The sequence below is a fragment of the Catharus ustulatus genome, chromosome 16 (assembly GCF_009819885.2).
Source record: "Catharus ustulatus isolate bCatUst1 chromosome 16, bCatUst1.pri.v2, whole genome shotgun sequence".
Taxonomy (NCBI): domain Eukaryota; kingdom Metazoa; phylum Chordata; class Aves; order Passeriformes; family Turdidae; genus Catharus; species Catharus ustulatus.
Genome location: NC_046236.1, coordinates 1,332,774 through 1,355,471, shown reverse-complemented (window position 1 = coordinate 1,355,471; position 22,698 = coordinate 1,332,774). Strand labels below are relative to the sequence as shown.

Below are 22,698 nucleotides of genomic sequence, written 5' to 3'. Positions count from 1 at the left end.
CGCGGCCGGGACGGGGCGCTGCGCCACGGCGGCGGCGTAGAGCGGGCGCGGGGCTCGGGCGGGCGGGAGGAAGGGCCGGCGGGGCGGCCGGTGCGGGTGCGAGCTGCTCCGCCTGGGGGAAGGCGCGGGGCCAGGGGCACAGAACGGCAGCGCGGCGCCTCCACCCCCAGGTGAGCGGCGACGGGGGCGCGGGGGAGGGAACGGGGACGGACGGGTCGCCCGCCCGGGGCCTCTCGCCGCAGCCCCGCGGACCGCGGCTCCCGCCCGCGCCGGGGGTCGCCTGGGGCTCTCCCGGGCCGAGGCGCCGGCTGGGCCCGGCCGCCCCCGGGCCGCCCCGCACCACCTGTTGCCCGTGAGCCCGAGCGGAGGCTGCAGGCCGGGGCGGCCCGGGGAGGGCGGGCGGTGCCGGGGCTGTGCGGCGGCCAGGGTGCCTTGACCGGGGCTTTTCAGCGACCCGGCGACTGCGGGGGCCCCGCTCGCGACGCAGCCCGGCCGCACAGCCGGAGGGGTTTTAACGGGCTTGAGGGTCGTGCAGCAGTTGGGGGCACGGGGAGGCTCCGTGATTGCCCGCGTTAGGCTGCAATGCCTGACCTGCCTTCGCCCCGCGCCCGGTGCGGGAGATCGCAGCTCGCAGTTCCTCCCGCGACCAGGGGAGCCCCGCTCGGGGCACCGCCGAATGCCGGCTCCGGAGCACGGCAGAGCCCCCAGCACCCCGGGCTGCCGGTCCTTCAGGTCTTCGCTCTCACCTCCAGCTTAGACACCCGTGCTGGGGCTGAGCAGGTTTTTATTGCGGAGTTTCTCAAGCCTCTGTGAGTTTGCCCTTTAGAATCAGCTGAGTCTTGAACATCCTAAGGCTGTTGGGTCCCACTGTCTCATCAAGACCCGTGGATTTTGCTGCATGTCAGCTCAGCTGCAGTTGAAGTATCTCAGCCTCCAGGTCTTGGATGTAGGAGTCTTAGAGGATGGAAAAAGCTCTGCCAGCCTCTCCATTTCATTTACTGAGTTCTCTCCTTTCCCTGCTTCTGGAGTACATCCCCCCAAGCACCAGGCAACAACAGTTCAAGGTTGATCATCCGTGGGCCTGATAGAGGAGATGGAATAATGTGAATATTGTGTTTGAAATGTCATACTGTTTCCTCCAAGAGTTTTTTCAGCTGGGAATCTCGCTGAAGCTCGGCCTGCAGGCCCGGGATGCGCCTGGCTGGCTTCTCATGGTCGGACAGAAGGTTATCTGGGGATTGCTCAGTGCACGTGGCCTGGGGCTCTGGTGCAGGACAGTGCTGCACTGCTGTGGGTTCGTCAAGAGCTGATGGAGACTGGGAGATGTGTTTGGAGGGAACCAAGGTGGAGGTGAGGGGTGCATATCCCAGACTGTGGCTCTGAGTGTAGAGATCTTGCTATGCTTTGCACATTGTCACCTGGGACTTGTGCTTCAGGGCTGTGCTCTTCCCTAAACTGGAGCAGAGCTGCGGTGACACACTGGTTGCCTGTGATTCTGAGAGTCTGCTGGTGGTTTTTGTCTGGCCAGTTTTTGATATCCTGATGAACAGTCTGGGTCATGCTCCTGAGTACCCCAGAGCAGGGCTGAGCTCTGCCTGAGCATAACCTGTCCAAGGCATGATTCAAATTACCCTGACTTTATGTATCTGGGGATATGAACTTGTTTCAAGTTGCATCAGCTTCTGCTTGTGTTCAAGGCTTTAACAGTTGAAGGCAGAAGGCAGAGCCCACCATTGCTTCCTTCCCTGGCGTGGGTTGGATGGCTGGAGAGCCATCTGAAGGTTCGAAGTGACTGGCTGGGTTTGCTTTAGCAGGAGGGAGAGCAGCCTACTCCAAGCTGATGACTTGGTGCATAAGGGAACAGGAGGCATGGGCCAGGCATGGTGTCTCCTGAATGGGAATAAATCTTGGAAAACAACCCAAAAGTGCTAAAGTTGCACGTAGAGCAGTTGGGCATTGTGCCCAGACTCAGAGCTGTCTCATGGTGGCAGAAGGGCTGGGTGACCCCATAGAGGAGCCTGGATACCCTCAGCAGATGCACTAATTACCCCTCACTCTCCTGGCTTGCTCCCTCCTTCTATTTGCTCTGGGCACCCTTTATCTTTGCTTGGAATTCTGCTGGCTTTGCAGAGGGAAGTGGCCACGACCCTGGTGTTCCCTCAGCCAGCTGAGTGCAGTTGACTTTAATTCGTGGAAAACACACTGCTCTCCTCTGTCCTGGAGGTTTTGTGGGAGCTTTCCAAGTTTGCCGTGGTTGATGTGAGATCTAGGAGAGGCTCAGCCTATGCCATGTGTCCATGGCCATGTTGATCCCCGCTGGTGGAAACATCATCTGCTCCTAGGTGCTATTTTCTTCCCATCTTCCTGCTTCATCTGAATCCAGGCTTGGTTTTTTCTGGCTTTGTTCTGACCCTTCCTGTGAGCAGGGGGGTCTGGGAAGGACCAAACCCTGTGGCATTTCTCCATTTTAGGAAGCAGAGGGAAGCTGGAGTGGGAGACTGTGGCTGCCTGCAGTCAGTGGATGCAGATTTAGAAAGCGCGTGTCAGCCCTGTGTCCTGCCACCATGGCTTTCTCCCCATGCCCAGAGCTGGGGGGAGCCTTGTGAGCCCCCGATTTGCTGGAACTCAGGGCTCTGAGCAAGGTCATACTTGTGCAGCCTTCAGTGGGAAAGCTGCTTACGCGGGTGGGACAGGTGAGTCAGTGGCTTCCTCCTCATTTTCTGTCATAATCCCACTCTCTGGAGCTGTCTCCCTGCTCTCTGGAAGCCTCTGCATCTGCCTGTGTTTGCCTCAGCCTTGCAGGTTGCTCCTGAGAGGCTCTCTCCTCTCCAGACCACAGTCACCGAGCTGGGCAGGGAGGAGCAGGCTGCTCCGAATTTCTGTCACATTTGCTGTTTGGAGTGTTGACACTTGCCTTGCATTTAGCAATGGCAGCTGAGGAAGCCAGAGAGGCAGAAGAGCTGCTGCCTGCTCACAAGAAGCATTTAACTCTTACCCTCACAGCTCCCTTCCCCATGTGCTGGCAGCTCTCAGGTTGGCTTATAGGAAATGCCGGTGGTGTTCCCAAAATTAATTAGTGTTCAGTTACTTAAAAGATGAGGAGGGTTTTTGTATGCCATTTCCTCTTGCTCTGGAAGAAAACAACGCTGGTGCCCTGGTGCCTGGGCAGAAAGGAGAAGGGGGAGCCCTGGCAAGGAAATAGGATCCAGAGAAATGTGTCACCAGCAGAAAGAGCAATTGTTTTCCTGCATTTCCATGGCAGAGCCTTGTCCTGTTCAGGCAGCCCGTGTTTGACAGCCAAGATAATACATTTATATTGATGTAATTAGCAGGACGTGGAGTTTGCTGAATGGCTCGGGGGCAGCCTGCTTTTCAGACTAACTCCAGCAAATAGATCAGGGAGGATTGGAAAGCTGCCGTGGGTTGCTGGAATTGGCCCGTTGGGTTTCTGGAGATTGAATACATAACTGCTGATATTTCCTATTGTGCTGTACCCTGCCTATTTGAAAAGAAAATAACTCAAGGGAACATGGGGCTATTTTTACCAGCTTGAGATGATCAAGTTTGATTTCTAAAAACTGAAGCCGAGTCTTTAGGCTTGCACATTAAAACCAGTATTGGAACCATATCTCTGTTCCTCCACAAATGCATGCCTCCACACTTTGCCAATGGTGTAAACTCTAATGAGTGTTCATAAAAAAAGAAAGCTTTTCTGTTCCTGCAGTGCAGCCCCTTTTGCAGGAAATACTGTGGGCTTGAGTAGGCTCAGCATCAGGGACAGTGACAATGACACTGTGTCAGGGCACTGAGCTGGTGTCCTGCCCCAGCCCTGGTGTGAGCAGCCCTTACCAAACCTCAGGGTTATTGGTGCATTCTCAATTTGGTGAAATAGAAAAAGCTGTTGTCTCCTCCAGTGATGCTGCCCAGCTACATTTCTAATGTGATGCTTCCAGTGGCAGTGGTGCCTTGGGTTTTAGCTTTTATATTTCTCAGATTCTCTGCTGCTTAATGTGTAACTCTGAAACTTCATGTAAGGTGTTAGTAAGTTCTCTTCACAGGGTAGTTACAAACAACTACTCCTTCCTGGCTAGAGAATCAAGGATAACCAGTACGCAACAAGCAGAAGCTAAGTCAAAAGAAAGGGGCAAGCCAGGGGGCTGAGACTTCATAACCTAGGGCTGTGGTTGGACAATTGACCCCAAGATGTAGATGAACCAAAACTTATAAAAGTGTAAAACTCGTGACCTGAATCCATCTTGGACTTGACTTGGGTGTAGTCCTGGCCAGGCTCTTGCACTGCCCAAGGTGTATCCTTTCAATAAATTCTTATTTCATTCCTTTTACTCTGCCAGATCTCTGTTCCAGGTCAGCCTTTCCAGGCATCTGCGCCAGAGTTTCCCCTTCAGCATCTTGTTCCCATTCCAAGCCCAGGTGATTTCAGTTTACTGAGGATATCACAGGCAGCTTCCCAACTTGCTTCCTTCTGCTCCTGTAACAAAAATGTTTGTTGAGAAAGTTACTCATGGACAGCTTTGCTGTTAGCAAATCCCCTGTGTTTGTGCTGGTCTGTGGAAGTGGGAGCACAGCACCAGGGCCCTTGTGTGCTGAACTCTGTCCTCTCCTTTGGCCATCCACAATCCACAGAGTCTACAGCACTGATGTGATCAAGGTCTTGCTCTCCAGCTTGGCCCTTGTCAGTCTGCATCCTGCAGACTCTGGCCAGCAAGCAGAGCTCAGGAAGTCTGTGGAATTCCAGCCCAGCCCAGTAGGTCTGTGCTGAGGTGCTGGTTGCTTTCCCTTCCTGTCCCATAGTATGTGCAAGGATAATGATGTGATGTGGCACTTGGGGGGTGCTCTGTCTGCTGGTGTTGGTCTCACTCCCTCATTCATGCTCCTGAATCTCCCTCCTTTCCGGTGTGGGAGCAGCTCAGTGAGAGCCTTGGAGGTGCTGTCTGCAGTGTAGCTGCCCTTGGGCTAAAAGAATTAGGATGGTATTTTTGAACCTGAAGGGTTCCTGAATCAGTCCCTTGTTTACTCATTACTGGCTCCCTTGGTGTCCCTTGCCCATTCTGTACACCCTCCCTCTGCTGCTCTGGTTCTGTTAGCAGCACCTGTTCACCACAGGGTGTCTTTTTCCCACTGCCTGGAATTATCAGTAGTGGGGAGGGCTGGAAGAGAAAACCTCTTTGTGAGTTCACCATCACCTACCCCAGAGGTATCACACTGCATCTGATGGTGTGGCTGTGGAGATTGTGAGCCAGATGAGGGGGCAGAATGGGGTCTCTTGCTCTGCCATGCTGCTAAAGAGGCTCACTGATCACATGGTGCCAGCTGAATCCTTATTTTTGTCCTCCCTCCCCAGCCTAAAATAGAGGAGGTAAGAGTGTGCTGGAGAACCAGACACTTATGGACAAGGGTTCTTGTTGCCTCCATCTGCTAAAATCCTGTCCCAAAGGAGGCAGCACTTTCCCAAAGCAGGAATTTCATTAAAACGGGTTGTTTTGAGAGCAGAGAGTATGAAGGAGAAAGGGCAAATATCTCAGAGGAGGGAGGTTTGCTGGGGCAACAACTCAAACATCATGGCTTCTGGGGGTGGGATGGGTATGTTTGGCATAATCAGAGGAGCTTGTACTTCAGAATCTCCAGGAGATGTAACTGCTAATGATGTCCTGGCTATGCAGAGTAATTAATATCTGTTTCTGTATTTGAACATTCAGGCAGTGTGCCCCGCCAGACATCGCTGCGTTCCCGTCCGCCCTTTGGGAGATCCTGCCCTGTTGCTAATTGTCAAGAGCTGTCCAGAGTCCTCCTCACACAATCCTGCTGTGCTCCATCCTGCTGTGCTCCTGAGGTGTGCCATTTCCTGCTCTGATGACAGCTCACACCAGGATGCTGCGCAGTGGCTACTGGCAGGGACTAGAGCCAGTGGTGGGCACAGAACTATAAAGTCACAGCCAAAGGTTCTGAGAGCACGAGTGAAGAGTCTGAGCTGACCCAAAAGCTATCTCCAGGAGGGACCAAGCTCCAGCTGGATGTCGTGGGAAGTACAGAGCCCTCTGTGTGCTGGAGTTCAAGGGGATGCTGATTGAGGGACCAAAAATGTGAGGTTGGTTGTCTCTGCTGGTGCTATGCTGATGGGCCTGGAGTCTCAGCAGTCATTTATTCTTATGTGCCTTTTTTCGCTCTCTGTCCAGCAGCTTGGGACCGCTCCTTCCAGGCTTGGTGTGCTCCCAGTGCTCAGTGCAGGGACCTTCTAGCATGCTCCACTCAGTGGGTGCCAGCAGCGGCCACTCGGGACCAGGGACACCAGGCTGACCTCCACTGGCTGGCACTGGACCCGCTGAGCAGGAATTGTGTTGGGTGAGAGACTTTCCTGACTCAGCTGGCGCTGGGGTGGGAGGGGCTGGAAGGAAGGAGACTTCTCTCTTCTGGTTTGTGAGCACAGTTACCCTGCTTTGTGTCTCTTGTGCCTCTCTTTCTTGTCTTCCTTCCTTGTTTGAATTCCTTCTTTGCATGTTTCCATGCTGTCTGTGTGAAGGCTACGTACTTAAATGGGTGGGGATACCAGTTTTCTGGTTTTCTCACAGTGAAGAAGAAACTGTGAGAGAGGAAGAGAAATTGTAGGGTCTTCCAGCACCTCGCAATCTTAAGCAGTGGAAACTGCGTGACTGTTCCAGGGTGTGTTTGAGGCAGTGCAAAGGCAGGGCAATAAATGAAGAAACTCTGTATACCTTTGCCTGCAGTAACCACAGAGCTGTGGCAGTTCGCAGCCCCCTGGGATAGAGGGGTGACTGTGTTGTGCCTTATGTGGCTGGGCTGCTCTCAGCCTGGACGTTCAGGGCCTGTGCTCTGGAGGCAGGACAAGGTGGTGGGAGGCCAGGCTGAGCTTGGACCATCAGGATATGTTTGCAGCTTGTGATGGTGCTGTCCTTGGATTCAAATGATCCAGGCTGACGTGGCCTCATCCAGGTTGGCGCTTTGGATTAATCAGATGAACACTAGTGCTTGCTGTGTGTTGGCCCATCTGGTCTGGCTGGATGTGTTTGTGTTGTTGGTGTCCAGCCACAGCAGAAGGTCTGCAGGAACCTCTCATAGCTTTGGTCAGTGAAGCTGGGCCATGAGCACTCTGGAGTTTGAGTGGTGACTGTCACCAGGCAGGTGTTGGTCAGATCTCCACCACAGCTTGTTCTCATGGGTGAGAAGGATGAGGTGGCATTCCTGCTCTTGGATCTGCTTTGATGCAGCCTTGGAATGTCTTCCAAAAGCTACTGCCCTTGTTCCTGTTGCCTGACCTTGCTATGTCTTAGCAAGCAGAGCCTGCTGGAGGGAAGCCTGGGGGTCTGCAGCACCACACAAAGCTCAGGCAGCTGGATGTGTCTTGCAAGGCACATGGTAACATGATCTCCTCTCCATCTGCACTTTTGGTTCAGGATGCAGCCAGCAGCCCTTGGTTAAAGCTCAGCTCCCTCCCTGTGCTGGAGGTACCTTGTGTAGCTGGCTGGCTTCGCTCCACCATTACTCAAACCAGCTGTGTTGTGTTTCAGCCCTCTCAGAGTATAGCCTTTTCCTCATATGACCATTGTGTTTGTTCATTGTGTTCTGTTACCAGAAAATATTGCTTAAGGTGTGTGTAATTGAGCACATCCTACAATTCCAGCTGTACTGGTGTAGCTGAACAGGAGCTGCTTGTGATGGAGACAGTGAGCTAGTAGAACTACTCTGGTGAGGAGAGGGGAGGGTTGTGGTGGTGTCAGGCACTGTTTTGTTTGCATCACTTCCTTGTACCAAGTGTTATTCCACACCTACAATTTCAATACAGTATAATCTCCTAACAGAAGCAATGGCATGGCTGCCACATCAGTGTGCAGAAGGATTGATGTGTTTTTCAGGTGTCATCTGGAGGTGGAGAGAGGTAAACAGTAATGCAGTGCTTTTGTATTAAATGATTGTGGTGAGCTGTGCTTCCCTGTTGCTCAGAGAAGCTGTGGCTGCCCAATCCCTGGATGTGTTCAAGGCCAGGTTGGATGTAACTTGGAGCAGCTTGGTTTTGTGGAAGGTGTCGGGGGTGGTAGGAGATGGGCTTTAAGGTTCCCTCCATTCCAAACCATTGTGTGATTCTAGAAAAGGAACTTCCTGTCTGCCCCCTGAGTCTGTCCCACCTCCCTGTTTCCCGGTTTCCTATGCTCCCGGAGAAGGCGGGAGCCTCTTGTGCAGCTCTCAGCAATTCTTATGTTTTATCTCTCGGTTTTTTGTGATGAAAATGCCAAATGGCACCATTGTCTGACAGGCTTCTCCCATCTCTGAGCTTGCCTGAGATGTGCTGGCTTAAATCTGGGCCAGTTGGTTGGAAATTGGGACGTGGTGCCTGATGAAAGCTAGGAAAGCCAAATTGCATTAAAATGGCAGGAGACAGCCAGGTGCTGCTGCCTGTGTGGCTTGGGCAGGGCACTGCAATGAGGACTGGAGCTGTCTCTAGGAAGGGATGCAACTGGATGTGTCTTGGGCAAATGATATATTTACTGTCTGTCTAATCTGTGTTAGAATGAAAGCTGTGACTGGAGTGTCTGAGGACAGTGTGCTCAGGGAACATCACCACCTCCTGTCTCTCAGACTTTGCTTTCCAAGTCTGTGCCCTGAGTTTTCACTGGCTGTGAGACTGTTTCTTGCTGCAATTCTCTTCCCCTCCCTTCTGCAGCGGCCAGCCCTTTCTCTGCTTATCTGTCAGCTTAGCATGATCTGAAGATACAATCCCTGCTGTCCTTTTGGGAATGACCTCGTGTTTGTGCTGTGTCTGGGCCTCTGTGAATTTGGGTTGCTGAGTGATTGGGAGGAAGGAGCTTCATGGGTCATCAAGTCCAGTTCCGTGCTGCTGAAGATGGGCAGTTATCTCATGCAGGTCATGAACTTGTCCTGGAACCAATTGTTGGAACTCACACTGTGCTTTCTTCCCCAGTGCTTCTGGAGCAGCTGGTCCAGAGATCTGCTCTTGGAAAGGTTAGAAACCCTCCTCACACTTCCAGTGTCCACTTTTCCCGAGTTGGTTTGTTGTGCCTGTGTCATTGCAGAGTGTCAGCTTGCAGATGAGATGATGACTTGCACATTTTTTTCCTTCCCTGGTTCTCTGTAACCTTTATGTCCTATAGCAGTTGTGGCTCTGGATGGAGATTTGTCCTGAGAAATGTGCTGAAGGCTGTTTCGTTTTCCCATTTGAGCAGCTTGGTTTGGCTGGGCCCATTTGTTTCCTTTTTGTGCTTTTGAGTGTTTCAAGTGCAGGTGGAGCTGTGAGCTGCACAATTTGTGAATGTTAGCGAATACAGAAGAGTGCTTTTTGTCCTACTGTCATTTCTGTCTATTTTTTTAAATGTTTGTCCTTGCTACTTGTGCCATCTTGCCCCTTCAGGAGGGAGCGATGTCAGAAACATTTGAATCAAGGTGAACCTGATAAAGCAGTGTATTGAAGAGCCAGTGCCTGGCTCTTACTCATGGCTCTTATTCATGTTTATCTCTAGCTGTGAATGTGCAATAACAACAGTTCTGTTCAGCACAGGCTGGCACAGCCTCAGACAGGAAGATCTGCTGTTTACCAAGCAACACTCTGCTATAAGTGAGAAAGAGGGGAAAAAAGTGGTTTATTGCTGCTGGGTTGCTCGGAGTGTAGTTAAACCTTTCTGAAAAAAGAGGAAACTAAGAGCACATGTGTTACTCAAGATGCATTTTTCCTGGCAAGAGTCCCATGTGTGTGCTCTTCTTGCAAAGCATCCCTGCGTATGCTCCTTCCCATTAAATCCATAGCATATTGGGAGCAGGCAGGCAAGAGCTTCCTGTTTTTATAATGCAACTGGTCTCAGCAGGCAGTCTGTCAGGGTGATTTTTCAGCCTGACATCTTTTGTAGCTGGGGCAGCCTGTGAGCTGAGTAGGATGACAGAACTCTGCTGCAAGGATTATAGACACAGAGAGGAAAAGATCTGGAAATGAGATCTGCTGGTAAAGCTTCTCAGAATTGGATGCTGTGGCTTGTGTTGTTTCGCTCCTTCCCCTGTGAGTCCCTCTGTGGCATTTCCTTGATGCTGGTGCTCAGAGGACCCTGCCAGCCCACCCACGCCGTGGTGACACTCCAGAGTCTTCCACAATTGGCCAGGAACTGCGAGATACACAGGCTCATTGCACTTCACTGGAGCAGTGTTAATTAACTTAATAGAGCACTGGGATGGCAGGGATTTCGTTGTGTGGGTTTTCTTAAATGTGTGTTTACTCAGGCCCTTCTGCAGCAGTGCCCTTGTTGCCATTTTCATGCTCCTTCAGATGCTGCTTTGCAGTTGTCAGTGAAGATGAGCTTTGAAGTTAACCCTTATTTTGAAAAAGACCTTCCTACTTCTCCTCTTTTTCTCCCTCCAGCTTGTGATTAAGATGCTGGTTGCCCTTTCAGATCTGTGTAATCCCCTCTTTCAAAGTGACCAGGATAGATTTCCAGTAGCTCCCTGGATTATCTGTCACTGGTTTCCAGTGTCCAGTGCAAGGGAGAAGAGGAAACTTTGTTCAGACTTTGATGGTAGTTGTTCTGAGGCTAAGCTGGCTCTGCAATGCATCTACTTTTCCTATCTATTTTTCACTTCAGGCTTCAGCCATCTCTTCCTCTGCCTACATGTTTACAAAGTCAGTGCTGGGCATTAAATGCAGCTTAGCCCAATTCAGCTGCTGTGTATGAGTTTCTTCTGGACTAAAGTTGAGCCAGAACTAGTTTCAAGGCGGCTGAAAGAAGGTAAAGACCCTCAAGCTTGTCATTGCATGCTGGTGGCCAGAGACATGTGCTGCTGTTCTAGACTTCGTAGCATGGAGCATGAGATCCTGTTCTGTACTGGTCTAGGACTCCAGGTTCCATTATCTTGTTACCTCGTTAATAGCCCATCTGGAAATTTGCTTCCAGACAGTTCACTTCAGCTAGTGCTATCTCTGCAAGTGGTGTACTGGTCTGTTTCTCACCAAGACCTGGAAAACAGCTCACTTAAAGCTTCCTGTCCCCTCAGTTTCCTGCAAGACCAGAATATCTGGCTCTCAGCCCTCTGCCCCACAACAAACATTTGGGTGGGTGAGTTTCACCCTTCACTCCTTTTTCTGTCCTCCCATGTGCAGTGCTTGCACACTTCCTGTCATCCTTGTGCCTTGCACACCTGAAGACTTCTTGGCCCTGGCAGGTAAGGCAGAGCTTTCTGAGTCATAGAACCCCAGGAGCTCTGTGGTGGAGCATGAGGGCTGGAAAAGCTTCCGCCATCCCAGCTGAATGTGCCAACCACTGTCCCATCCCTCCAGTTATAGCCCTGCCTCAGTCTGTCCTTGGAGGTGCCTTCCCAGCCCTCCCTGCTAGAAGCTTTGCAAGAAATTGGAACTTGCTGACACCTTCATTTCCTGCCAAGACTGCAGCACTTGGGCTGGTTTAGCAGGTGAGGGCAGGCAGAAAGAGCAGCAAAACTTTGTCTTGTCCCCAGCTGTGTGCAGGACACCTGCTCGGGACATTCTGTGTGCTCAGCACAGAGTGTTCCAGGTCGCTTGCTCTTGCTGCACTTGAGCAGTGGAGCTCTTGTTGGGTCGGTGTTTGCAGCTTGGATTTCAGTGCAGTGTCTGCCTGAGGTGGATGTCTTGTTGCTTGCCTGCTTTTCCCCTGCTGCCTTGTGGAAAAAGAGAGGATTTTTCTCTTCCTCTCCTGGGATTATTTTCTCAGGGTCATCTCAGCCTGGTGAGTTCCAGCCATACTCTTGGTGCCTGGTTTTGCACATCCTCGGGTCCTGCCACCCTGCCTGGAGCTGGGGGTTGGCTAGATCACACAAATGCTTGAGCTCCTTTCCCTTTCTTGGCTAGCATAACACCATCAGACACTCCCCTCTTCATTCTTAGCTATCCCAACCTGCTCTGGGACTTTATAACATTAAGCTGGCACGTGCCAGGTGCTATGCACCTTCCCAGCCCTGCACACCATTCCCTGCTTATCCTGGCCTCCCTGAACATGTGCCTCCTTCTGAGGAGATCTGTGCATAAAGGCAGGATTGGTGGGGGGCCAAGGGTTGCTCATTCTTTCAGGATGTCTGAAGTGACCTCCTCCAGCTCGATGCCCTCACACAACCCCAGCTCCTACAGCTGCCCCTTAGCTCCTTGGTGTTTAAGGGTGTGAGTCACATTCTGCAGTCTCCAGAGAGGAGGCTGCTCCTCCAGGGCTGTGTGTGGACACTGGACAATGAGAGCTCTTCAGGAGCCCGGCTTTCTCCCTGCCAGCAGAGCTTACATGGGACTGAAGGCAGAGAGCTCCTCCTTTGCTGGTCATGGTGGTTTCAGGTCCCAGCACATCTGACTCCCCAGGGAATGGTCATGGCCCTGAGGCTGCCAGAGCTCCAGAGGTTTTTGGACAATGCTCTCAGGCATGGGGTGGGATAGTTGAGGAGTCCTGGTGCAGGGCCAGGAGTTGGACTCATGATCCTTATGGGTCCCTTCTAACTCAGGACATCCTGTGGATCTTAGTCAGCCTCCAGAGGAGCTCACACAGCAGAAAGAGAAGAAGTGCTGGTACTTCAGCTCCAATCTTAGAAGAAAGTCTCTTGCAGCTTCATCTGGGCACAACTTTGAGGGATGTATTTCTCTCAGGTACATGGTGAGCCTTCTCCTGGGCCAGCTGCTGGCCCCCACCTCAGACCAGAGCTGTCTGGAGTTCAGTATGTCTGATGGTATTTTCATTTCTGGATCTTCCCTGGAGCAAGGGTTTAGCTCAGAATTGACTTGATTTATAGGCTGGAGGAGGAGTAGAGGAATTAATGAAGTGGCAAAGTCTTGTCCCTGAGTTTCCAGAACTGAAAGCCAAGAGGGGCTGGAAAATTCAAGCAGGAGCAAAGCTGTTTTGTGCCACATGGATCAGTAAATTACTAGGAAAATGAGTGTGGGGGTATCCAGCACAAAGAGGAGCTGCTGCACGTGGGACCAGCTGGGGTCAGTCTGCCTCACTGGTTTCTTCAGTGGCTGCAGCAGCTCCAGGGACCTCTGTCCTTCCTTCTGTGTGCCAAAGGGAAGAGCTTGGGGCTGATTTTAGGAGAAGTTGATCCTGCAACTTCCTAGATGCATTGAAACACGTGGGCTAGTTCTCTTTTTTTTTTTTTTCCCCTTTTTTTTTGCTTCTTCAGAGCCAAAACCTACTTTGAAACTGGAGGGAAGGAAAGGGGGTTGGGTAGATCCCCACCCTTCCTGTGACATGAGAGCTGGGTCCCAAAGGGTCAGCACTGCTCACTGACGTGGAGGAGTAAGGTTATATGGAAGCATTCAGGCAGCTGCTTTGCTGTCCTGGCAGCAGGAGGAGCTCCATGGGACAGCTTTGCTGTCCTACACACTCTGTGCATGCCTCCTGCCCAGGGTCTGGTGGAGAATTTGAGGAAGGGTCTGCATCACGTACCACAGATCAGGGTAGGTGGCTGTGAGTAGCTTGGGAAGGGTGAGATCAAACCTGGTTTTATTTTGGAAATGATATTTTGGGAGCAGTTGCACATCATCAGTTCAAACCTGGTAATTATTGCAGCTGTGAGGGGCACAAAACCAAAATCCAAGCTCAGCATTTTGCTAACGTGCTTAACTGTTAATTTTCATGAGTGAGATCCACCCTTCTCAAGACACTTCAGTCTGTTCACATTGTTGCTTCCTCTCCAGATTAGGTAGGTGGAAGTAGTGCTCCCTTTTAGTGACTAAAGTGAACTCCCCTGTTCAACCAGGTGCCTGCAGGTCATCTCCTGGGACATCTCCCTGCCCAGTGGCAGAAATTCCTCAAAAATAAGGCTGAGTGCTTCCAGAGAGGCTTTCTTCTTCTTTAATTTACCCCTTCCCTTGTTGGGGTGCAGTTTCCATTCTCACCTTGACTTCTTGGAGGCTCCTCATTTGCCTATTGTTGGCCAAAGGCGTTTTGGGGCTCAGCATGGTGAGCACGTCCGCACTTTGCATTGGGCTGTAACGCTGCTGCCCGCTCCTGTTCTCAAACTGGTTCTCCCTCTCCCCACCTTTGGTCTACGCTCCCCCTTCAATAGAATTCATTGGCTCCTCTCACCTGGCATGAGGGTGACCCTGAGGAGAAGGATTTACTGCTTTGCCTGGAGAAATCCGATTTCATGCAGCGCTCACAGCCAAGCAGCCCAGTTAGACCAGACAGTCTCGGAGATCACTCCGACTTAGCTAGGTTATCCTCCACCTATTTATAGCTCCCTTCCTCTCCCAACTCCACCCACCGTGGGGTTTTACTGCAGGTATTAAAGCAGGGCTTCCAGCCTTTCCTCTCCCAGCGTGGAGCTGCCTGTTGTGGCTCCCTGGTGTGGAGGTGGCGGAGGAGACGGGCTGGGGGAGCAGCGCCACGTTGGGAGCGGCAGCGATGTGGGCAGCAGGCATGCTCATCTGGGGATGAGCCAAAACTGACCTTTCCATGGGCAGCAGGAGGAAGCAAAGGGTTCTGCTGTACCAGCTTGAGGAATTGGTCTTGAACCAGGCTGTGGAATTGCTTTATATGGCGGTTTAACCCAGCTCAAGGGGGAAAAAGGCTACTGATGCCTGGGCATCCTTCCTCTGTTTGGCTCAGCCTGCAATGAGGGGCTGTTCTGCCCAACTTGCCTTTGCTTATCTACTTTATCATGACAGAACCTGAGTTCTGAGGTAAGAGACAGTTTGTTCTTCCAGTAGGTGTCAAAGCTGCATCCCCTGTGCCCTTTGCTGCTGGAGCACGTAGGAAAGAGCCAGAGATACCACAGGTGCGGCATGACTTAGCTCCAGATAGACTGAGTTGATGATACTGGGAAGTGCTCATCCCCTCACATCCTGTTCCTTTAATTTAGTCAGAAAATCAGATTTGTTACAAATTAACTGCTTGAAACTGCTTGAAAAAAGGGAAACCTTGCTCTTGGGTAGTGGGGATGTGGGGCTGATGTACAGCAGCGAGGCAGCCCAATTAAAACAAGGAGGAAGCAGGGAAAACTGTGTTCTTGGGCTTTTTTCAGATTTCTTTGGTTCATCCAGGCTTTGCAGGCTACAGAGACTGTGACAGAGCAGTTAACATTCTCCAGTTAATGACCTAATGCAGGCGCATTCTGGTATTGAGCTTGTAGCAAAATTGCACCTGCTTCTTGAGCTGCTGCTGTTGAGAGTCTATTATCTATCAAGGCCTTTCTTGATCCCTTAGATCAATCCTGGTATTGAAAAGCTGTATTTTAGGACTCCTCAGCCCTTTTATGGCAAAAGTAGTTTCTTCGCAAAGGTCTTTCCGTGGTTCATTCATCTCCTTAAATCCTGGTGGGTAATTGAATAAGCTCAGCTGTGCTAATTTTTCCATCTTCCTTGTTTCTTCTTTCTTGCTCTGTTAAATGTTACCTTGATCCATTGCTTCTGACGTGCCTTCAGATTGTCCTGCCTTTTCACTTGAAGGAGAGATGTGTGTGTGTTTAAACTTCTTTTAATACAGAGGACATGAAGTGTTTCTGGAATTTAATTGTGAGGGTGCTTGAAGAATAAATTCTGAAAAGTAGGAAAGAGAGAGGGAGAAAAGGAGGAGCAAAGCCCCAGACCTGCTTCTGTGGGTAGGGGCGTGCTCAGGATTGTCTAAAACTTGCCTTGAGCTGAAAGTAAGTAGTCTCAGAAAATACTTGTGCAGATGCCCAGTTTGTCCAGTTCCAGTCCTACTGGGGTGTTACTGGGAAACAGGAAAAAAGGATATTTTATTTTATATGTAAGCACATAAGCCATTCAGTCCTCATAGCTGAGTACCTGAAACTGGTGTGCCAGTCAGAGAACCTGATGTGTGTGGTCCTCAGGGCTGCTGCTTGGGCTCCAGGTGGGCCTGGCTTGTCCCATTTTCTGCTTCTTTCCCATGTGTGAAGGGCTTTGTGCTGGGCTCTGCTGTGCTTCCCTCCATCAGTCGGTGCTTCGCTGTGCCTAGGAGCTCCTGGTGCTTACCTTAGGGGCAACCTCTTCTACCCCGTGCTCCCCATCTCTTCAGTGACACAGCCCTTCCCATCCCAGTGAGCTCTGGGATGGGGACCCTGAGCACAGCATGCATTGGTAGGCTTTAAAACTGCAGGGTTGTTGCTGAAATGGTTCCTTATCTTTCTCTCTTTTTCTTTCCTTTTTTTTTTTTTTTTCCCTTTCTCTGTGTTTGTTTGTTGTTTTTTTTTTCCCAACTCTGATCAGAACCGACCTTCCTTTGTCCAGTGTGCTGGGATCTTTGCAGCAGCCCATGCCGCAGCGCCTCGCCCGTTCCACCCAAGCTGCCCATGCCACTGGCTTGGACCTAACCTAGGCTCAATCTCAGCGTGGCCTGGGCAGGGGGGAACCATGGGGAGCTCTGCCTCATCGCTGGCCGCAGAGACGGAGTCGGACCATGGCTTCAGTAGCTCGCCCTACCCGGGGCACCCGGCCGTGGGCTGGTATAGGAGCAGTCCTGGTGGCCCCGTGTGGGAAAGTGCCCTTATAACGCGGCAGCACCAGCCCTTACAGCACCGGCTGCGAAGGTAAGGAGGAGGGGAAGGAGCCTGCTCACCTGCTCACTCGCTCACCTGCTCACCTCTCAGCTTCAACCCAGCGCTGCCTTTTGGACACCAGTTGCTTTCATCCTGCTGAGTGTTAGGTCTCTTCATTCAGAGGCCCTGTTTAGTTCCTTGGGAAGCCAGAGCCAAATTTCCACCAATTTGAGTGATGCCAAACCCTGGCTTTACACAGGGTGGCTGATGTCTCCTGCAGAATGGACTGCAGGACTCATCCTAACTCTTCCTCACTCACCTAATTTGTCAAGGTGGCTGCCTGGGAATGGGATCTCAGTTCCTTGTTTGCCATGTTCTTGTGGCTCCTTTTCTTTCTGGCCTCCCAACCGCATTGTAGCGTCACAGGTGGAAGATTGTGTCTCCGGGTTGGGTGGCAATAAGTTGCAGGAGTTTCTGTACTTGGAAGAGCCAGAGGAGCTGTTTTCATGCTAAAACAGTGAAATACTTTTGAATAACAGATCCACAGGAATGAAGTACACCAAAACAGAATTACTCTTAAAAACAGATGAGTGTTTCCAGCCCTCAATTCCTATCCCACCTCAATGAAATCAGCACCTCAGATGTGTCTCTGAGCTGTTGCCTCTGCCCCTTCCACATCAGCCACTTGCAGTGAGGTGTTTCTCTTGTTTTTGGGGGGCTGGTGTCCTGCATTCAGTCTCTGACAGGTTGAGAGATTTATCAAAAAGCATCCCAAACCCCTCTGCCTGGGGGCTTGGCTACAGAGGCTGCCGTGTTTTGTGCTGATAATGTTTGAGCCTTTGCCTAATGCCTGCTTTGTGTGGACTCCAGCCTGGATGGGTGTCCATACCTGCTCGAGTCTGTTTGGAGCTTCTGGTCATTTAGGAATAGCTGCTTGCTCTGAGTGTCCCTGACTTGTCCTGGCTTTCCCCTGGAGGTGTTTACTGTGATGTTGGTGCAGTATCAGTGATGCAGTCCTCATTTTCCTGCTTTCCTGCTGCTGCAAGGCTGGGATGTGCTTCCTGGGCTCTGATGCATGACTCCAGAACCTCCCAGCAATGTCAGACTTTGCTCCTTTCTGGCTCTGGCTTGGGTCTTCTTGTTGAGCTGGGAACAGTGTGAAACCAATAAGTTGTTGTCTTACTCTCTAGCATAGACTCTAGTACCTTTAAAAAAATTACTTCGTGTAGTTTCCAAGTTCTGTTGCTGTGTGCTAACCTGTGTGGCTGGTCAACAGCTCTGGTGGGTGATCTGTGCTGTGTGGATTTGTCCCCTCTGGTTTAGAGCTGAGTTCTTCCTGCAGGGTTATCCCTTCTGGACTGCTGGTTTTTCCTCTGTTGCCTTGAGGAGTTGGGAAGGTGTCTCAGCTCACAGATGAACTCCCTGGTATGGCTGTGCACTGCCAGAACTGAAATTTAAGAACTTCCAATGTACTCCTGGCCCTGGGCACTAAAAAATGCCATGTCTCTGCAGTCTCGTGTGTGGCAGCTGAGGCTGCTCATGACTCCGAGTCTGTAGTTTGAGGAACTAAGTGATATCTTGACGTGTGGAAATAGATTTCCTGAAGAACCAGCCTTGGTGGTGGAGCGGATGTTGGGGCAAGAACAGGAACTTCTGGTCTTGGCGCAGATAACGTCGGTGTCCTGTGGGGACAGGGGTGGCTTTTGTGATAATTCCTTATTTCCCCTGCTCAAGGGAGGACAGAACTCATCCCAGCTCAGTGCTGCGTGGTTCCTGGAGACAGGAAAATCACTGGCTGTGATTCACTGAGCAGTGAGTTGCGTGGGAAGAACTCGCTCCAGGCACTGATTATGGAAGTGGGTTCAAAAGACCTGCTGAGATCAGCCAGGCTGCCAGGCATCAAAGGGCCACTCCCAGGGAGCAGCAGGGCCAAGGAGCAGCGGATGATTGGTTTCCAGAAAAATTAAGTAAGTCAATAGAACAAGTCAGGGTAGGTGTCCTGCCTGTGCATGTCCTCATCCCTGGAGTCATGTAGTGTAGGAAGGAAGTGGAGTACTAGGGAGTCAATTTGAGGCTGGGCAGGAGTTGTGGGATAGATTTTGCTTTTCCTGCTGATTGTCTGTCCCTGCCTGCAGCTGCCTTCAAAGCTGATAATGCTTTGGCTGGAGCAGCACAGAGCCAAGCTGCTCTGGGCTGTCTCAGGGATGAATACAAACCTGCCTTGGCAGAAAAACAAGGACACAAATGCTTAACGAGTGACCTTGGTCTGTACTTTATGGGCTGGGGGAGTCATCCCTCATGGTGGGATGGGAGTAAGGGGAGAAATCAGTGCTGGTTGGCTTTCAAGATTTTAGAACCTGGGAGGAGGCTTCACTGTCTTCTGTTGCCTGAGTGAGGCTGATGGTGTGGAAGTCCCTGTCTGCTGAAGACCGGGAGACAAGAGGGAGTAGACAGGCTGTGCAGTCTCTTTCTGAGTGTCAGCATTGAAACAGGAACCTGTCCCTTTCCAGTGTGCCAGGAGGACACAGCTACTGAAAGACTGGAGGTACCAGGTATTAGGTTCATGTTGGAGGGATCTGATTGCAGAAACCTCTGCTTAGGGCAAAGATGTTGGGTTTAAATTCACTCCTGGTAGCTGTGTGCAGCCAGACAAATTCTGACTCAGCTACAAGTTCCCTTGGGGCTCTGTCGTGCTCAAGCTTGAAGGTGCTTTACCTGGTCTGTTGTTGGGTGGGAGCGTTCAGCTGAGCCTGGGCATCCATCGTGGCCAAACTTCCTGATGGGCCAAACCCTTCCTGGAGGTGGGAGCAGGAAGGGACAGTGCCACAGGCTTGGTGCTGGCAGCAGAACATGGCTCCATGGTTGTGGCTGCCGCTGTCGAATGGTTTGGGAGTGGTGGGATCACTCCTGCTGCTGCTGGAAGGGAGTGGTGGCACCTCTCCAGGGTGAATTCTTCAGCTCTGTAAGGGGTTAGGAGGGAATTTGGGCTGTGAACTGTTTCCTGATGAGATTTAAAGCAATGTTCCTGTTCACCTATTCCTCAATCCCAGCACTCATGAATAGGGTCCTGTTGAGTCCCAAGAACTTCTGGATTTCACTCTTAGGAGAGGCCTTTGGGGAAAGGGTTGCAAGGTCTGTGCAGATGACCTAAGTGTCTCTGCCCACTACTTGCTTTGGCTGAAGCTCTCTGAATGCCTTCCTCTTCCAGAGGATATTCATTTTCTGGGCTTTTCTGCTGCTTTTTTTGCAGCACTGTGCAAAGGATTTTTTTTTTTCTATAAAAGCCTTTGCAGAATGAAATAACTCCTAGGTCTCAATGACTGTGGAGGGAGTAACACACTCTTTTATTATTCTTTAATTTTATTATTATGATGTGCTAAAAATAAAAAATTGCATTAAAATATGTAAATCTCCCTATTTTTAGAGGGAAGTGAGGGGACTTGCTTGTGTTGTTGGCAGGTGGTGGGAGGGCACTTGTTGTTCCACCCCTTGCTCCCCAGAAGTACCACTTACTTCTGGGGAAAATCTCTGGGCAAGCCTGACTGTCCTGGGTGCTTGTGAGCCCTTGGCTTAAATACATGAACAGCAGCTGGTCAGAACTGTTAGGCAGCATCACAGAGGTCTCTTCTGCAGGCTCTGAGTTGTTTTGAGGCTGGTGGAGATTTTAATAACTGAACTCTGGCATATGGAAGTGTGGAGGAAGCTGTGTGGAGCAGGAATGTGGCTCCTTCCCCCTCTCCTGTGGCACTTCAGTTCTAAGTGCATCACAAGCAGAATTGTCTGGAGGACACCAGGACAGTGTTTAGTCTGGAGAAAAGGAGGCTCAGGGGGCATCTTCTGGCTCTGCACAACTCCCTGATGGAGGGTGCAGCTGGGTGAAGGTCAGGCTCTACTCCCAGGGAACAAGGGACAAGGACAAGAGGGAAACAGCCTCAAGTTGTGCCAGGGGAGGTTCAGGTTGGATGCTGGGGAAAAAATTCTTCGCATAAAAGTTGGTCAGACATTGGAACAGGCTGCCCAGGGCAGTGGTGGAGTCACCATCACTGGAAATGTTCAGAAAGCATGTGGATGTGGCACTTGGGGACATGGATCACTGGTGGTCTTGGCAGTGCTGGGGGAATGGTTGGACTCTATGTACTTAGAGGGCTTTTCCCACCTAAATGATTCTGTGTGGTTCTTGTTGAGGAAACCAGGGCCCAGAGAAATGAGATTCCTGGGGAAAAAAGCTCCTGGTAAAGCATCAGGTGACTGCAGGGAATCACCTGGTAATTGCCTGCTTCTTTTTTCTGTCATGAGATTTCAGGTTGGGCATCAGCCTTGGGAGATCTGGCAGCCTCAGCAGTACAGGTACCCCAACAACCCTGGGGTGGCCAGGCACAGATCCCTGGGTTTTATCAGCAACCTGCATGGATTTGGGTGTGCTCAGAGTTTATTTTGCACCTTTCAAGAATCACTGACTGGTTGGGGTTGGAAAGGGTCCCTGGGGTGCAGCTGGTCCGTCTCCCTTCCTAAGCCTCCATGCAAAGGACAATGTGGCTGTGGAACAGATGGGGATCACCAGCACGTGCTCTGTGTATCCACAGAGGGATGAGGAAGGAAAAAGGAGCCACTCATCCAAACCACGAGGGCACTACCATCAGCTCTTGTATTCAGGACATGCCTGCTCATCACAGAGGGACTGAAACCTGGGCTCCCAGGTGCTGCAGCGAGGTGGATGCATCCCTGTGCAGGTTGTGCTCCCTTTGGAAGTTGCTGTGCAGTTCAGCTGGGATTTGGTGGAGTAAAGATGCTGCAGGTTGTTGTGGATACTTGTTTGATGGGAATTCTGGCTTGTAACTATTTGCTCACCAGTTCTCAGCAGAGCTTGTGGTATCTGGAGCAGTGTCTTGCTCAAGGAGCTGTTGCAGTGCCAAGGAGCTGGCAGCATGGAATGCTGTTTCATCTGCCTGAGGCTCCCAGCTCGGCCCATCCCTTTCCATGCTGCCTGCTCCAGAGGTCACAAAGCCTATTAGTTGTTTAAATTAGGGCTATTTATAGCTCTGGAGCCATGGATAACTGGAGGGTGGTACAGAGCAGTGGAGACTGGAGTTCTCAATAGATCCCCAAACAAACCCTCCCTTTGCTCCCTGTGTGCCCTCCAACCTTCCTCATTTCCATGTCCCACAAGAGTCATCCTGCCTCAAAGGAGGTCAAATCCAGGGCAGAGGCAGCTGGAGCATGTCCTCATCTTACACAGCAGGCTTGGCCAAATCTGAGCAGAAATGCCTGGCCTTCTTGCCTGGATATTGCTGTCACAGCATAGAGAGCACAGCAGAGCTGTTCCTTTGACAGTGTCAACCTGGAGAAGGGAAAAACCAATACCTTTACCTGGTTTGGGGATGCTCCTGTCTGCAGGACCATGGGTTCAGGTCCTTCTCGAAGTGCAGGTGTTGGGGAGTTTTACTTCAAATACTGCATTGCATGAAGGATTTTGGCATCCAGCTTTGGCTATGCATAGATCCAGTCTTTATCTCTTTTGGGAAGAGGTCCTGCAGATGCAGTTTTGCTGTGAAGGAAGCTGGTCTCTTGTAAGTGATGCTGTGGGAATATGTGGTTGAGGGCCTGGGAAAGCCCTTTGGTACTTGGTATTTTTCCAGGTGTGTTTGGGCTGGGGAGGAATTGGTAGCTTGTGACTTTTTTGTGTTTTTTAAAAATTTTTAAGAGCAGGTAGCAGTAAGAGGAGCCAGAGCAGGGTTGTTTTTTTTTTTTTTTTTCCCTCAGAGTAACCCTTCTGCATTGCTTCTTTGGCTGCATAGGGAGAAACATGGTCTAGTGTCTCATGGCAAATCACTTGTCCCCCTGAGAGGTGTCACACATGTAGCCTGGACTTGTGAAATGGTCTCAGTCCTCTGGCAGGAGCTGGTGAATGGATGTGATGAGAGTGGGAAGCTCAGGAACCTGGCTGAGCTGCTGCAAGGAAGGAGGAAATGTAGGAAGGTGTATGTTTGGAGGGTTATTTCTTCTATTGGGACCAGGATGGAAACTACAGCATCTGTCCTGGAGGGAGATGGGCCTGCAGTGACCTCATGTGTTGTGGGCTTGTGAGAGGAGGGGTGAAGGCAGGAATATCCTCCTGCTCCCTGGGTGGGCAGGGAGCTCCCTTCCCTCTCTTTGCCCAGCATTCCCTGGCATCATTCCAGAGCCCATTGCTTCCCTCTCACATTACCAGGTACTGGTTGCTGTGAAGGGCACGTGCTG

At 51.1% G+C, this 22,698-nt stretch overlaps 1 protein-coding gene across 6 annotated transcripts in view; it reads left to right on the top strand.

Annotated features, from left to right (window-relative positions):
- The first annotated feature begins 80 nt into the window (after window positions 1–80).
- The window catches only part of CAPN15 (calpain 15), a 57,669-nt gene continuing 35,051 nt past the window's right edge, over window positions 81–22,698 (top strand). For 2 of the 6 annotated variants that reach the window (XM_033074085.1, XM_033074088.2), the window contains exons 1-5: window positions 81–170; window positions 5,718–6,106; window positions 6,195–6,360; window positions 8,954–8,994; window positions 16,193–16,512. In XM_033074085.1, coding sequence (XP_032929976.1) covers window positions 16,337–16,512 — 176 coding nt within the window. In that variant the 5' untranslated portion in view covers window positions 81–170; window positions 5,718–6,106; window positions 6,195–6,360; window positions 8,954–8,994; window positions 16,193–16,336. The remainder of the gene's footprint in view (window positions 171–5,717; window positions 6,107–6,194; window positions 6,361–8,953; window positions 8,995–16,192; window positions 16,513–22,698) is intronic. The other 4 variants (XM_033074086.1, XM_033074087.1, XM_033074091.1 and 1 more) reach the window with 4 other exon arrangements.